The 15,005-nt window shown below is 45.9% G+C and overlaps 2 protein-coding genes across 2 annotated transcripts; both read right to left on the reverse strand.

The window, feature by feature from the left end:
* Positions 1 to 681: 681 nt before the first annotated feature.
* On the reverse strand, positions 682 to 5,473 carry nufip2 (nuclear FMR1 interacting protein 2). Its single transcript, XM_084698843.1, has 4 exons — positions 5,151 to 5,473; positions 2,125 to 3,804; positions 1,890 to 1,922; positions 682 to 1,756 (listed from the first exon to the last, which is right to left on the reverse strand). The coding sequence occupies exons 1-4, from the start codon at positions 5,290 to 5,292 to the stop codon at positions 1,704 to 1,706; spliced, it is 1,908 nt and encodes a 635-aa protein (XP_084554969.1). The 5' UTR covers positions 5,293 to 5,473; the 3' UTR covers positions 682 to 1,703.
* A 2,675-nt stretch (positions 5,474 to 8,148) lies between these two features.
* Positions 8,149 to 14,551, reverse strand: glra4b (glycine receptor, alpha 4b). Its single transcript, XM_084698844.1, has 10 exons — positions 14,201 to 14,551; positions 13,251 to 13,378; positions 12,321 to 12,388; positions 11,787 to 12,010; positions 10,963 to 11,045; positions 10,661 to 10,798; positions 10,354 to 10,568; positions 9,977 to 10,135; positions 9,239 to 9,331; positions 8,149 to 8,934 (listed from the first exon to the last, which is right to left on the reverse strand). The coding sequence occupies exons 1-10, from the start codon at positions 14,257 to 14,259 to the stop codon at positions 8,677 to 8,679; spliced, it is 1,425 nt and encodes a 474-aa protein (XP_084554970.1). The 5' UTR covers positions 14,260 to 14,551; the 3' UTR covers positions 8,149 to 8,676.
* Positions 14,552 to 15,005: the final 454 nt, after the last annotated feature.

Raw genomic sequence — 15,005 nt, forward strand, 5'->3', positions numbered from 1 at the left:
ATAAAAAGATTAAAGACCAACGTTGAGATGGCATGAAATATTAACATAACAGGAAATGAAAAAAAAAAAATGAAAACTAAGTCTCCGTGCTAAGATAACAAGCAACAAAAAGTGGTGTATGCAAATGTAGCCTAAATAATAACATAGGACTCAGGCCTCTACAGACTTAACACACCAAATACTCCCCCTGAGAGAACATAGCCCTTGCTCCATAACAAGTCAGATTATGGATCTTCCAGAACTAGTCTCATGAAAGTTCTTTGAAACTAATCTCAAGTTGAAGAGGAAATCAACCACTACAGTAAAATAACTGATGCCACCAAATATGTGGATTGATGAAATCACAAGGGCTTAAGAAAAATATACATAGGTTAATTTACCCAAATAAGGACTAGTTCTACCAATGTCCTGGTGTCAGGTTGCTAAGCACATGTATCACCAAATGACAACCTGGCTGAGTTAGTGCCCTGACGCTCTCCCAGCCCTGACGCTCTCCCAGCCCTGACGCTCTCCCAGCCCTGACGCTCTCCCAGCCCTGACGCTCTCCCAGCCCTGACGCTCTCCCAGCCCTGACGCTCTCCCAGGCCTGACGCTCTCCCAGCCCTGACGCTCTCCCAGCCCTGACGCTCTCCCAGCCCTGACGCTCTCCCAGGCCTGACGCTCTCCCAGGCCTGACGCTCTCCCAGCCCTGACGCTCTCCCAGCCCTGACGCTCTCCCAGCCCTGACGCTCTCCCAGCCCTGACGCTCTCCCAGCCCTGACGCTCTCCCAGCCCTGACGCTCTCCCAGCCCTGACGCTCTCCCAGCCCTGACGCTCTCCCAGGCCTGACGCTCTCCCAGGCCTGACGCTCTCCCAGCCCTGACGCTCTCCCTTGCCTGGTCCTTGTCTGTGCCCTGGGAACATCACACGGTGGTTCACATCTCATCGTACAGGGCAAACAAAAAGTGTCAAAACAAAAACACACCCTAGAGTCAATATTCTGGACGCACACTAAAGAAATGAAGACCAACGCTTTCAGTTGTCGTTCAACCCTAACCCTTGTCAAGCATCCTACCTGGTAGCACCAGCATCTCACACTCCAGGGGTTCTTCACCGATTCACTTCTCTCACAATGGATTCACAATTGTACATATTGATGTGTATGCATAAACTACGATATACGTTTGAACGCATAGAGAAATGAAATGATTGAGGCATCCTACTGTGAGACAAGTCACCACAGTTCGACAGGTTCAAGGCTGGAGAGGGGCTCAGTTCGCACCTTTCCATCGTGTTCCTTTCACGCCCAGAGAGGGACCAGACACCAAGGTCTGTCACAGCTGAAAGTGTCAAGAGTATGTTCAAGGTGGAGGCAACAGCCCTCTCACACCGAGGGTTCTGGGCCTTTCATAGTTCCAAACTCCGGCACACAATTTTCTTCCCAATACCTTGATTTATTTCACAAAGTTTTCAACCCCCCTCCTTGTCTTCAATTTGTCTTTCGATCAGATGACCCCCTTCCACCCCCAACCCCTCCCATCAACCCCCAAAAATGTGAGTCCATTATCCCACAGAAAGTCTGTCACTTAACGCGCGCACACACACACACACACACACACACGACCATCTCTCTCACTCCGTTTTGTTTTTGAAAGCAATCCCAACTGGCGTGGTTGTGACCGTAGCACTGAGTGAGAGGCTGCCTTAAGTGTGGACGTTCTCCCTCACTGGTCTGGTGCACGCTGGGGCTCATCGTAAATGACGACTCGATTTGGATCTGGGGATGGAAAAGAAAGACACATTGATAAGTCAGCGAGTTGATACTTGTTGTTGTTTGGTTTGTTAGCATAACATACAACAACATAATAAAATATAAAATGAGTAATAGTAAATGGGTTATGGTACCATACCTTGTTTTTGCAAACTTAAGATGCATCCCATTTCTGTAGGACAAAGACACAAACATGGATTATGAGAACTGACATGTCAACCTGTTTTACATCCAAGACCAGACCCATAAAAGTAGGTTGAAAGAGAGCTAGAATGAAATACGAACATTTAAGAGACTAATGAAATTTCACTTATAAACACAGACAACTAGACTCATAAATAATTTCAATTTCAAGCGAGTAGATTACAAATTACCTTTAGTGTGATAATTAACAGCAGCTTTAAGGTCAAACGACCCCCAGCTACACCTTCGATCCAGGCTCCTGGGCCGGGCCTGCTCCTTAGAGAGCCCCGACTCCGGGGTGGTCAACGACGACTGGACTGTCTCAGCAGCCTGTTTACAGGAAGCAGCCGGCGATGCAGCCGGACTCTTAGCCTCGCCCTTCGACTTCTCCAGGCCAGCATGATGAAGGCCGGCTCCTTCTTCCCTCGCCCCTGAAGCAGGGCACAGAACAGTAGACACACCACCAGGGGTACTAGTCCGTCTGTCCAGGTCTAGAGGAAGGCTGGCAGGCTCGGGGCTGGGGGAGCTTGTGTCAGGACATGGCTGGTCTGCAGCAACAGTACACTCCCCTTGAAAAGTGAGCGGCAGGGCCTTCCCCTCCCCGCGCTGCTGGCCGCCACCTCCCTCAGCTCCCATGTTGGGCTCGTTGATGAAGGAGAGCCCCCACTGATTGTGGAAGATTTCTCCCAGGGCCTTCTGATGTGTGTGAGACCCTGGGTTGTCCACTTGACGAGCACTGGGGAGCACAGGTTGCATATTTAAAGGGTTTAAGGGAATGAAAAGAGTACACTTCCTCATTTCAAAAGCTGCTGCGGGATTGATTGAGGAGCTACAGTTACTGTCCGAAGAAGATGCTACGTTCTCGCCGCAGGGGAGAGAGTGGGCTGGTGGGATACTACTAGCAGCAGAAGCAAAGAAGGTACCGCCAGCCGGGACGCCATCCCCAGAAATGGGTCCGTTAGTAAAGCTGGCTGAGGTGATGGTTTTCATAGCAGACATGGGGACCTGCGACAGTCTGACCGGTGCCTGAGGAGCCACCGACTCTCCTCCAGCCTGGGCTGGCTTGTTTAGGTTTTCCTTCACTTTACTTGCATAACTGATCTTGGGCACGATTTTAGCACTGCTATTGTCCACAGGAAACACTGGAGGGGGCTTGAACAGAGTCCAAGAATCCTCTTTAGTTGAGGAAGAGAGCTTGGCTTTGGTCCGGTCCTCAAACTTTTTACCAGAAGCACCCGTCTTACTGTCAGAGTCTTTCCTCTGCAGGTCTCCCCTCGTGTCCTCGGGAACCACTGTCCGTCTGGGTAGTGTGTGGACGTCTGCTTTATGGGCTGACTTGGTGCCGTAGGGTCTGGGGCCGGCCCCGGGCTCGGAGGACTCAGGGCTGGAGGCCTCAGATTCAGCCGAAGCGCAGCCATGCTGCATGTCTCTGTTCCCGTCTCTTGTCACATTCTCACAGTTCTTGATGCCGTTCCTTCCACCCCTGCGTCTCTTAGGAGTGGTGTATCCCCCTTCGGACCCGCTGCCATCGTGGTCAGGGGCGGGGTCGCCGGAAAAACCGTTGGTGATACAAACAGAGTTCACCTGCCCGTTCTGTAGCGACGCCGAGTCGTTATTTTCCGATTCCTGACCCTCACAGTGGTGGACGTCCAAGGTCCGGGCCTTGTCATCACTAGTCATTGTCTTAGTCTGGACCAAGCTGCTCGCGGGTGGAGCAGAGGAGTAAACCTTTTGTGTTGACTTCTGTCTCGCGTTGGCATTTGTCAAATGTCTGTTGCCATTGTTTGTGGTGGCGTGTGCGGTACCAGCTGAGTGATCTGCAGACTGGATCCTTTCGCCCCCAACATCCCTGGGGTTTATTTTGCCATTACCTAAGAATACAAAATATTACAAACAAGTGAGTTGAAATGACACAGCCCTCGTCTGTACATTTCTCAGTAGTATAGACACATTAAACAGGTCAGGAAAAGTCAACCATGTTTGAGTTGTCAAAATACAAACTATATTACTTTGATTGAAAAGTTTAGTTAATTAAGTAATGTAATTAAGTAATGTAATTAAGATGATCAATTCAAAATTAATGTTAGCCAACAAATCCCAATGGGAATTAAGTCATTATTGTTAAGGTACATTTGGTAACTGGCAAAGTGGTTGCCGTTTTAAGTCGTTTATTGTAATTAAACTAATTTAAACTAATAAACTTGTGCAGATGTGCAAAACAAAAAATACCCTTCGTGACATGGGGGCATGCATTTACAAAGTGTTCTTAGCAAACGTTGAATTGCTAGCTGACTCCTTGTTTCGTAAGGTTCATGCACATTCATGTTAACTATTTGTGTAAGATCGAAATGTTTGCGTGGCTTCAAGGTTGGTGGCCAGCCAAGATAAGACTAGGAGATGCAACAGGCCTACTGTACATAGCCTCAGCTAGCGAGGAAGCTACTGGTTGCAGGCAGCTAGCGCTGGATAGTTCACATTCGCTCGTATGTCTACCGTTTATCACAAAAAAACTCGCATAATAATTTATATTTAATGAAAACATGTAGTTGAGGATAAAGAATAGGCCGCTAAATAGATGAATTCCGACTTGAATCTTATAGACAAAGTGCACACTGTCAGCTAGCCAGCTAAATAACTGGGATTGGTAGTGAGCTAGCTAGCTAGCATACATGTTGTAACATGGCCGACAGGAAAAGGCAGCAGAACATTCCAGTGGAGCCGGCTTGTTAGCCAGCCGAACACGAACCCGTTTTAAAAGTAGTTCAAGGCATCTTTACATTCTTAGGACAGCCATATATAAACACGTGTAACAATTGTTAACATAGATATGGATAAATTAATACGTTGATGGAATTGTTAACGGGGTAAAATGGTAAAAACTGGGTGGCGAATACTCGGTGCACAAGGTCAATCCCCCATCTGTGAAATCACCAGTGACAGCTGTCACGCAATGTTCACCCCAACCATAACTAGCATCACCATGTCAGGTTTACTTTTATCTAACCACTTAAAAAAACTACGTGGTGTTATTTTACGCTAACAGCCATTACACTTTAACGTTTGTTACAACGATGACAGCTAGCTGGATAGCCATTTCGACTGGCTTAGTCATTGACATAGCAAGCTAGCCACTTGCTAAGTGTTAGAGCTAGATAGCTAGCCACAGCTAGCTGATCAGCCTGCTGACTGGCTGGCTAACTTTTCCGGATGGCCCAACCTGTTTTCTTCGTCTGCGTTTCCTGATGCTGGAAGTGGATCTGCTCATTTTTTATAGACGTCTTCAATTGAATGGGACTTCTTTCTTCTCCATGGGGGTGATATCGTCGCTCTTGTGCCCGGACTTTGGGCTGTTCCTCCATTGAAGTGTAATAGAATATCCGACTGCTTCCACCAGCAGTGTCTGCAGAGTAAGACTGCCGCTGGGAAACTAGAGTCGGCTGTAGAATCACCCAATCAACGACACTGTAAAACGGAAGCTATTTGAGGCCCATGAATACGTCAGCAGAATGTCTAAAAAGTATCAAAGCTACTATTTTGGGTGGACCCCACCCCTCTCTCGAAATCCAATGAGTTGGAACGTGTTTGGTTGTTCTCAGAAAACAGGCATGTTATAGACAACCGAATTCTGTAATCTGGGCGCAGTGTCGTGTTTCCACCAGTGTGAGTCAGAATGGTCTGGACTCTTAAGAAGCTTGTTGAATAGTTTAAGTCTAAAGTCTATTAAAGTCATCCTTTTTGTCGCACCCTGCTGAAAGGTGATTTGATGATTTGGCACAGATCTCTACGCGTTTGTTGGATACAAGCGAATGGTTGTTTTGCTCCTAAGTCACTAGATGGTGCCCTAGTTATGAGTCTTCCATCCCCCTACTTGGTGTGTAGTGTAGCGCCTCACATCTAAATAAAGCCGCCAACATGCACATCTCACACGGGGGTGGGTCTAAGATAGAAATAAGAGTAAGCAAACAACATTAGTCTAAAAACATACATCTGGATTTATTTGCATAATTTGCAACACACATTATCGGTTGTGACTCAGTAAATATATTGTATGTAACCTACAATACACCTATCCATAGAGGTGTTAATAGCTGATGATACAAGTTTAGACGTTAGCATAGAAGTTCGAATAACCTACTCCTATTTCCTCTCCTCAGAATCAGCTTCAGCTTTATTCACCAAGTGAGTTTACACACACAAGGAATTTACTGTGGCAGGAAGATGCATATGATAAACATATAAGAATATAAAATATAAAAAGTAGCACATTTACAAGTCGAAATAATCCTCTATCTCTTCTCCCATATATAGATATAGATATAAAGGAACAATTTCCTTGAGACAATGTTCTCGGTCTCTCTCGTCCTCTCTAAACAGACGACATCGGGGGAGAAGATGCGTGACTTTGCCATAACGCTGAAGAACAAGTTCAAGTCGAAGCAGTACTTCAGCCAGCACCCTCAGAGGGGCTACCTGGCTGTGCAGATTGTCCTGGGAGCAGGCGTCCTCCTGGGAGTGTGGACAGGTAGGCCCACACACCCTGGTGCTCCTGCACAGCTCAGCCAGCCACCTCCTCTTTCTCCACCTCTTCCTGTCTCCTCTTCTGACCAAAACCACAGAGGGCCGGGCTGGAGGCCTGTCTGGAGATCCTGGAGGAGCACAGCAGACCCAGCTGGGCCGCCTCAGGGAGCTGGTGCTGCAGGGGGAGGCAGGGCAGAGGGAGGCAGGGGGAGGCAGGGGCTGGGGAAAAGGGGTGTGGGCTGGGGCAGAAGCAGGGTAGGGGTGATTGGAGGGATGGTTGGTGAGGTCTTACTCATGGTACATCTCTATTGTTCCTGAGAGCAATTAGTGAAATTAGTTTTTTGTGGAGAGTGTAATGCAGATGAATGAACCTGTCTTTATTGAGAGCAAACACATCTCCAGTTTGAAAGAACATCCTCAAGTTCTTTACATCTTCTCTTCTTTACAATATCTGTAAAATGATTTCCCACAGCCTGAAGACGGTTCAGAGGACAGCAAGTCATAAGGAGCCTCCTCAACTGACAAGACAGCAGAGCACAGCCCTGTCTGACACAGGTAACACCGCACAGGTAACACCGCACAGGTAACACCGCACAGGTAACACCGCACAGGTAACACCACACAGGTAACACCGCACAGGTAACACGTGCAGAAATTATGTTTCTCTGATGTTCCTCCCACTGCTAACAGAAGCCTTGCGGGGGCGGAGACACAGAAGCACAACCTATCACCTGCAGTGGGTCAGAGAGCAGTTGAAGAACAGCTTCCCCACGGACACTCACGGGAACGGTGAGGAAAGTGGAGTTCTGGGTTCACAGCCGTTCTAGAACTTTCTCTTTCAAGAATGTTCAGCGCAACAGCTTCCCTTGGTGGGACAGATATGCAATTTTCGAACGTTTGTATAATGTCTGCATGTATAATGAAACGTATACATGTATTGCATGTGTAATGAAACCTGGTTCATGCTTCCATCTCATCTTTTGTTGTTGGGTGTTCCTCATCTCTGCTTCTCCCAGATGCAAGTTTTCTGCTTGGACACCAGGTAGTGCTGTTGTTTCAGAAGGCAGAGCTGATATCAGCGGACATTAGAAGTCCCTTCCTCCACACAGGGGTCTGGTCAGCAGCTGGTCGACCGGTCCCTCAGTCGATCAAGGACTGATCGCTGTACATTTTGAAATCCTGCAAATATAAATGCATTCTCACTCAGGTATACAGCACCTGTCACGTGCAAATGGTGATATTCGTTATTATTGTTATAAAACTGTTTTGGAGTCTTTGTGGCAGGAATACGTTGCATTTAGTTCTGCACTTGTGATATCTTACTTTGAATGAAAAGCAGTGCAGATAACACCAATAGTGTTATTGTCGTGAACGTTCAGTCAGAACCCTTATCAAACACACAGATCCATCCATATTTTAGGATGAATTATGAAATAGGCCTACTTATTAGAAGAGTAGCCTGGAGGTAACTTTATGACAAATCGACTAGTTGTTACAGTAAGTACAACTCAAGGAAAACAAACGTGATAATGGTCATGCAATATTAACAGTTTCTAATGGAACAGTCCATTTCACACACCCCCGACTCCTAGAGAATTAGAGAAGTGTTCACAGATATAACATGAACGTACGTTCCAGTTCAGTATGTGTTCACTCACTGACTCCTAAATTAACAATCAAACAAGGCGCAAGCTCACAAACATCAATCTTTAACTTTATTGTCAGTGCCAACAACAATTTAGATAACATGAATAAGTTAGTTCTCCTATATGTAACCCTTCCACTGTGTTAAACGGTCCAGGATCATTTTGTCACCTTTTTTCATTTGACCTGTACCTGCAGTCTCTTGCTGTTCAGACAGTTCTCTAACATGTTGGGTATTATCTGATATTTTGCCTTTTTGAATCTGGTGGCTACCTAGTCAATGAGTGCTGCCAGTCCACAGGAAAAAAAGGTTGTGAAATAGCCTACTTTAAAGATTTAGCATGCATTCCTGAATCAACTCCTGGCCTTGTGCCCTACCAGTTGTGACAGTAAAATGAGCTACAGCACAGAAATAACAGTGTAAGTCTGCAGTTTCACTCAAGTGTAAATCAATCAATAACATAAATTGATTTACAGCTTCCATAGGCACATCTGATTTGACCAAGAGTTCACCGTCGTCAGTTCAGCTGTGTCTTCTGGTGGTTGTCCGTAAATGCTAAATGTTTGTTCTTAAAAACGAGTCAAATGTCTTCGTGTCGCAGAACCTTGTACGTGAGCCAGTAGAAGACATTGAAGATCAGGAACGTGAGAGGGAACACCGCCCTGGAGATGGTGTCGATCCTCTTGGCCCGGTCCACAAAGCGCCGGCGGATCTGGTAGAAGGAGAAGCCGGGAGGGAAGTCAGCGAAGACAGGTGCCGCGTCCATCTCTGCTCCGTCCGACGACATCCCATAACCAGGGAAGTAGAAGTTCTGGTTCTGTTGGTCCAGCTCCTCCTCCTGCAGGTAAACACAAAGACTCCTATCGTCATTCAGACGCAACCCTAAGCTTAAGTGTAGGAGACGGTTTTAAGATATATGTTATGAGACATATGCTCATAACATATGTCCTTGAATCACACCATGAAAAACACAGACGTTTTTCAAAGTGTACAGACTGTAATAATGAATGCTCAGGTCTACTAGTAAACAGACACATGCAAACCTGTTGAGAGGACATGTTTACACACTATGTTCACATTAAACACACTCCCTGACATCTAACACATGAGGAATTCTCCAGCTAGTTAAGGGGCTGTTTTACCTTGGCGCACACGCTGCACGGCATGGGCGTGTTCCCCTGGGGGGCGCTGTTGCCTGGGTGGTGGTTCCCCTTGCTTTTGTTGTCACAACCACCCTGTGTGGTCAACAGCCAAGACACAAACAAACAAGTTCATCTGGCAAATGCAGACATGCTGTGATTTAAATAGCCTTAAATGATGTAGTTGTAGTTTTTTTTTCTCTCTCTCTCTCTCTCTCTCTCTCTCTCTCTCTCTCTCTCTCTCTCTCTCTCTCGAGATTAAATGAATAATTTAGTAAGAAGCATCAGAATTATAACCAGTGAGTGAGTACTCAAAATACAGCGAGATCTGGGACTAAAGGTAAATTACAGAACGTTCTTGAAGCATTATTCGATCGCAAATTCACATAGATTTGCATTTAAGGCGCTCTCTTTTTCACTAAAGCTACACAAGTGCAAACACCTTTCTGAGGATAGCTTATATCTTCATGAAAGTTTTCAGGTCTTTTTCTTACCCAGTTATATTCTTATTTTTTTCCTTTTCTATTTTTCTTCCTTTCAGTGAAGCAGAAAGCGAAGTGTCTAACCGGAGGAGGAGGGAGGAGACGGGTTGAATTTAGAACAGGTCAGTGCTCCTTGCATCCCAAGGCATGGATGCGACAAGCAGCTGAACTCTGCATCTCCTGCACAACTGGGCATGTGCAACGGTAGGTGACAGCAGGCCCTGGGGGTGTGGCGGCCGGCGCGGGGGCTTGTACTCACGGATCCCTGCCGCTGTTGTTCTTTCAGCTTTCTCCTCAGTCTGAAGAACTCTTTATGTTGCCGTGAGACAAAATTAACGGCTGCGTACTCGAGCAGCGCGGCGAAGACGAACAGGAGACAGACGGCCATCCAGATGTCTATGGCCTTCACATACGACACCTGCACACACAAACACACAAACAGGCTCGCCATTGAAACGGTTGTTTCAGTGGAACTAAAACATTACGTTGGTTAAACCCCACGTCTAATCGGTTCTGAAAATCAACTTTGGGGGGCACAGTTACGTCATTTTTTTCTTAAGAGGGGGGTAGACACACACTCACACAACAAAAGTTGTGCTGTAACACAAAGCGTGTGTTAAAGTGAATGTCTCTGACCTTGGGAAGCGAAGCCCTTGACCCAGAGCTCTGGGTGGTCATGGTGAGCACAGTGGTGATCCCCAGCCCCACTCTGGCGGGCGCGGCGTCCATGTTGATCCAGAAAGACACCCAGGACAGGATGACTGTGAGCAGCGAGGGGATGTACATCTGGATCAGGTAGTAGCCCATCTGACGCTCCAGGTGGAACTTGACCTCGATGCAGGTGAATTTACCTGACAGTGGGAGACAGATTCATCCATGTCACGTCTACACTCGTTCGGTGGTGAGCTGTTACCCGGCAGAATTACACTTGAAGTCATGCTACCTGTGTTGTAGTACTTGGTGCAGTAGCCCATGTCCTTGTCCTCTTTCAGTACAAACTGAGGTAGCATCAGGTCGTCAGCCACTTGTACAGCGCCCACGTCCAGCCACTGGAATATCAGGTCATTCATTGTGTAGCCAACTGTGAACGACAGGGACAGGGGTTGGAGAGGGAGGGCAGAGAAATGTTTCTGTCACACCGACAACAGAAGGCTGGACCGTGGGCAAGATTAGATTGGTGAAACCGACGACAGTGGCAGCAAGCAGCAAGCTGAGGCAGAGGACAGGCAACAGAATTAGACTCACAGCTCTCAAGCTGCATGGTGCAGATCTGACTGTCCATAGGGAAGTTCTTCAGATCCATGGGGCAGGACAGGATCAGCGTGAGCCTGGGAACATGTGCAGACAGTGAGAGGGGGAATCTGTGGAGATGGATGACACACTCCCGCTAGATTTCTTCTGTGTGACAGCGTTCCCGCCTTTGTGTAGTGGTGCCCCCCCCCCCCCCCCCCGTCAGGTTAGGGTGAGTAGAGCTGGCAGAGCCGTCAGTTTGTTTCAGATCTGAGGCCGAGGTTGGAGGCTGGAGGCTGGAGGTTTGGACCCCAAGCACCAAAAGCACAAGGCACTGTAGGTCATCGCCATCCATATGACCCTAATCTTCATCATCATCATCATCATCACTACCATCACCACCGTCAACATCATCATAACCTTATACCATCACCACCGTCAACATCATCATAACCTTATACCATCACCACCGTCAACATCATCATAACCTTATACCATCACCACCGTCAACATCATCATAACCTTATACCATCACCACCGTCAACATCATCATAACCTTATACCATCACCACCGTCAACATCATCATAACCTTATACCATCACCACCGTCAACATCATCATAACCTTTTACCATCAATATAACTCTAATCCTCATCACCATCATAACCGTAATCCTAATCATTATCTCCATCACCATCATCATCTCCATCACCACCATAGCTACTCTGGAGGGCCAGACCACTCTGTCAGCCTACATCAGACAAGCGATGCAGGAGCACCGGGTGTTCCCTGGCTGTTCCCCGGGTGTTCCCCAGGGCCTGACCATCCTTCCCAGTCACCTGATACTGTAGAGGACGTTTCCATTATGGAAGATGCGCAGCAGTTTGTTGTCCGTGGTGACCTCGTGAAAGTTGGCTCCCTTCTCGTTAGCGAAGAACAGGTCAGGCTTCCAGATGGAGTCCAGCATGGAGGGGTCCAGGTCCAGGGAGTCGTCGGGGTACTCCTTGTAGGCCAGGCGGGGGTCGTTCCACTGCTGCCGGAGAAACACGTTCAGGCGATAGTCCTGCAGGGATCCACAGGGCATGTTTAGGGATGTTCAGAGGAAACTGGATTCAAGGTCCGGATTTGTGGGGATGATGATGGTGGGGATGAAGGTGATGATGAAGGTGATGATGATGATGGTGGTGATGATGATGGTGGTGATGATGAAGGTGATGATGATGATGGTGATGATGATGATGATGATGATGATGGTGGTGGTGATGGTGATGATGAAGGTGATGATGAAGGTGATGATGAAGGTGATGATGGTGATGATGAAGGTGATGATGAAGGTAAGGATGGTGATGATGAAGGTGAGGATGATTCCTCACCATTGTGGTTTCAGTGATGGATCCAAAGCTGTTAATGAAGATGTTGCAGGTGACATTCACAGGAGGTCCTGAAAAAAATACATAATTCATCAAGTGAAAAGACCATGACATACACCATGACATAGACCATGACATACACCATGACATAGACCATGACATACACCATGACATAGACCATGACATAGACCATGACATAGACCATGACATACACCATGACATAGACCATGACATAGACCATGACATACACCATGACATAGACCATGACATAGACCATGACATACACCATGACATAGACCATGACATAGACCATGACATAGACCATGACATAGGGACGGTCTTGTTTGTGCTGAAGAATCGCTTGCTCTCTTATTCAGACATGGCAAGCTGCTGGATCCAGTCGTCCTTAGACAGACAGATGAAAATGGTTCTGTCATTTTCATTACATTCCGGTTATTATAGTGCTCCAACCAACACTGTAAATATTTCAGCGTCTCATTTTCTAAAAGGGTATGATTTATTGATTCTAGTTAAGTCACATTAGGGTATTTATAGATGATCAGATGGGATTTACCCAGTTTGCCTTGATACATTGCGGGGATGTAGAGCAAGTATGAAATATAAATGAAACGTGACCCCTGAGAAATAAGGAAGAACTATGTCAGAAGGAATCTTCTGGAATCTGCTACCGCGCAAGCTGGTTTAAATAGGTCTCTGGGTTAACATGAAAGCCAAATGATGTGTCTCTAACTCAAAACGAAGGCATGGGGGAATTTCTGTGTGAAGCAAAAAACAATCACAGGCAATAAGTATCACGCTGCCAAGTTCAACATCCTTTGATTAATTCAAAATGTCTCAGCTGAGATTTGCTCCGCAGAAGCACCTGTTCTGAGGGGGTGAGGGTTCTGACCCAAATCCAACCGGTCAACGTACCTTTGAAGTTGGGTCTGATGCGGGCGTCGTACCCTGACGTCCGACCCATGAGTTTGTCCAGGAAGTCTGAGGGGGACGGAGGCCTCACTGCTCTGCTAGGAAGCTTGGTCTCTTTACAGAACCCCAACCTGGCAGAGGAGGAGCCAGTTAGTCTGCTGGTACCACAGGACATGCAGTGTGCAGATGACAGCAATATGGACAGTGCGTACTCACTGGTTTTAACTAGAGGTTAGGAGGTTTGGGTTGTGAACTTATGAGAAGACATCATGACTGGATGATGTGTTGGATAACTGCTTGTTACTACATGAATTAGTCCCTTCTATTCATCCATAGTTATGTGGGCACAGTTCTGAGTTCTGTTTGTGAAATATCTAATACGTGGAGGAGTCAATTGTCTGTTGTTTTTCTTCTGAATTCTCCAGATCTCTCTGGCCCAGATCCAGCTCTGACCACTGCTCTCAAACTAACGTCATAATCGTCTCGAAATGTTGAGCTAAATTGAGATTTGTTGTATGATTTAAATATTTAATGCGATGTTGAAGACGGAAAACATTTAGACCAATAACTACATCAGAGTGATATCTCAGAAAGCCACACTAACCAAAACACTGACCATTTATTCTTAAATAAATTATATTAAAATAACATTGGCATGGAAAATACAGAATAATTATATGTTTTTCTTGCAATGGGAATTAATTAAATGATAACTTATGGAGACATAGAAATACATGAGATATATCATGAAAGTATAGGGTTAGGGTTAGTATTAGTAAAAACTAAAAAAACTGTAAAACTGTACAAACCTTTAGTTCTCAGTTATTTTTAAAGTGAGGAGAAAATACAATTGATTTGTATTACCTCCCCCCCTTCACTAAAATGGAATATGTCAGTTAAACAATAATAAACATAATACAGCAATGTATCTATCCTGTCGTCGTATCGCCTACCTGCCTTGGAGGAAGCAGAAAGACGGGACCCAGACCGCCCACAGCACATGCGAGAGCATTCTCCACAGACAAACTCTTTACAAAAACTAAATGAACAATGTTGCTATAAAGTCAGTGAGTGTCCAGTGACCCTGGACAGATGATCATGGTGCTGGTCCCGTAGCCTGGCAGCCCAGTAAACTTCGCTCTCCGCAGGTGGATGCTCCACGACACAGCCTCTCTATAATTCAGTCGCGGGGGAAGTTTTGCTGTTTCAGTGTTTGTGAGGATGGCTACAAGATGTGTCTCTCTCATGGCCACATGCTTCAGGAATTCCAGTAGGAATATTTAAAGAGACAGCTACCATTTTTAGACCTTGCTTTTTCCTCAAGGCTCAAGCTCTCATGCTTATGACAGCTTCTGATCTTGTTGAGCGGTTTAGATTCACAGCCAAAGCTGTGGTTGGCAGTGAAATAAATTATTTTAATTTGTATATAAAAGTACAAAACCAGAAAAATAGCCAAGTACATTTAAATTATTAGCTAAATCATACACTTTACTTTCTTAATTATATTACAATATATAAACTAGATTAAAACAAAAGGTAACATTTGAAAATTAGCCCATTCAATTTTTTCTTCTAAATCATGGTCATTTGATTTAAAATGGAAAAGAAACCAGTCACACACAGTTGAATCTCAGGCCAAGGACAGAGCGAAAATAAAGTGAAAGACATTTTGAACTTTGAACAGAGACTGAATATGTTTAATCTTGCATTATCAATGTTGAATTCAGTTCATTAAATTGACCCTCCCTTACTCTTTGC

The sequence above is a fragment of the Hypomesus nipponensis genome, chromosome 5 (assembly GCF_054491055.1).
Source record: "Hypomesus nipponensis isolate SF chromosome 5, ASM5449105v1, whole genome shotgun sequence".
Classification (NCBI taxonomy): Eukaryota; Metazoa; Chordata; class Actinopteri; order Osmeriformes; family Osmeridae; genus Hypomesus; species Hypomesus nipponensis.

Coding starts and splice junctions, on each gene's coding strand:
- glra4b (XM_084698844.1), bottom strand. CDS start 14,259: ATGCTCTCGCATGTGCTGTGGGCGGTCTGGGTCCCGTCTTTCTGCTTC. Junction 12,011..12,320: donor CCATCACTGAAACCACAATG/GTGAGGAATCAT, acceptor GGATCCCTGCAG/GACTATCGCCTGAACGTGTT. Junction 11,046..11,786: donor AACGTCCTCTACAGTATCAG/GTGACTGGGAAG, acceptor ACATGTTCCCAG/GCTCACGCTGATCCTGTCCT.
- nufip2 (XM_084698843.1), bottom strand. CDS start 5,292: ATGGAGGAACAGCCCAAAGTCCGGGCACAAGAGCGACGATATCACCCC. Junction 3,805..5,150: donor AACGCAGACGAAGAAAACAG/GTTGGGCCATCC, acceptor TTGTATTCTTAG/GTAATGGCAAAATAAACCCC. Junction 1,923..2,124: donor TGTTAATTATCACACTAAAG/GTAATTTGTAAT, acceptor TTTGTCCTACAG/AAATGGGATGCATCTTAAGT.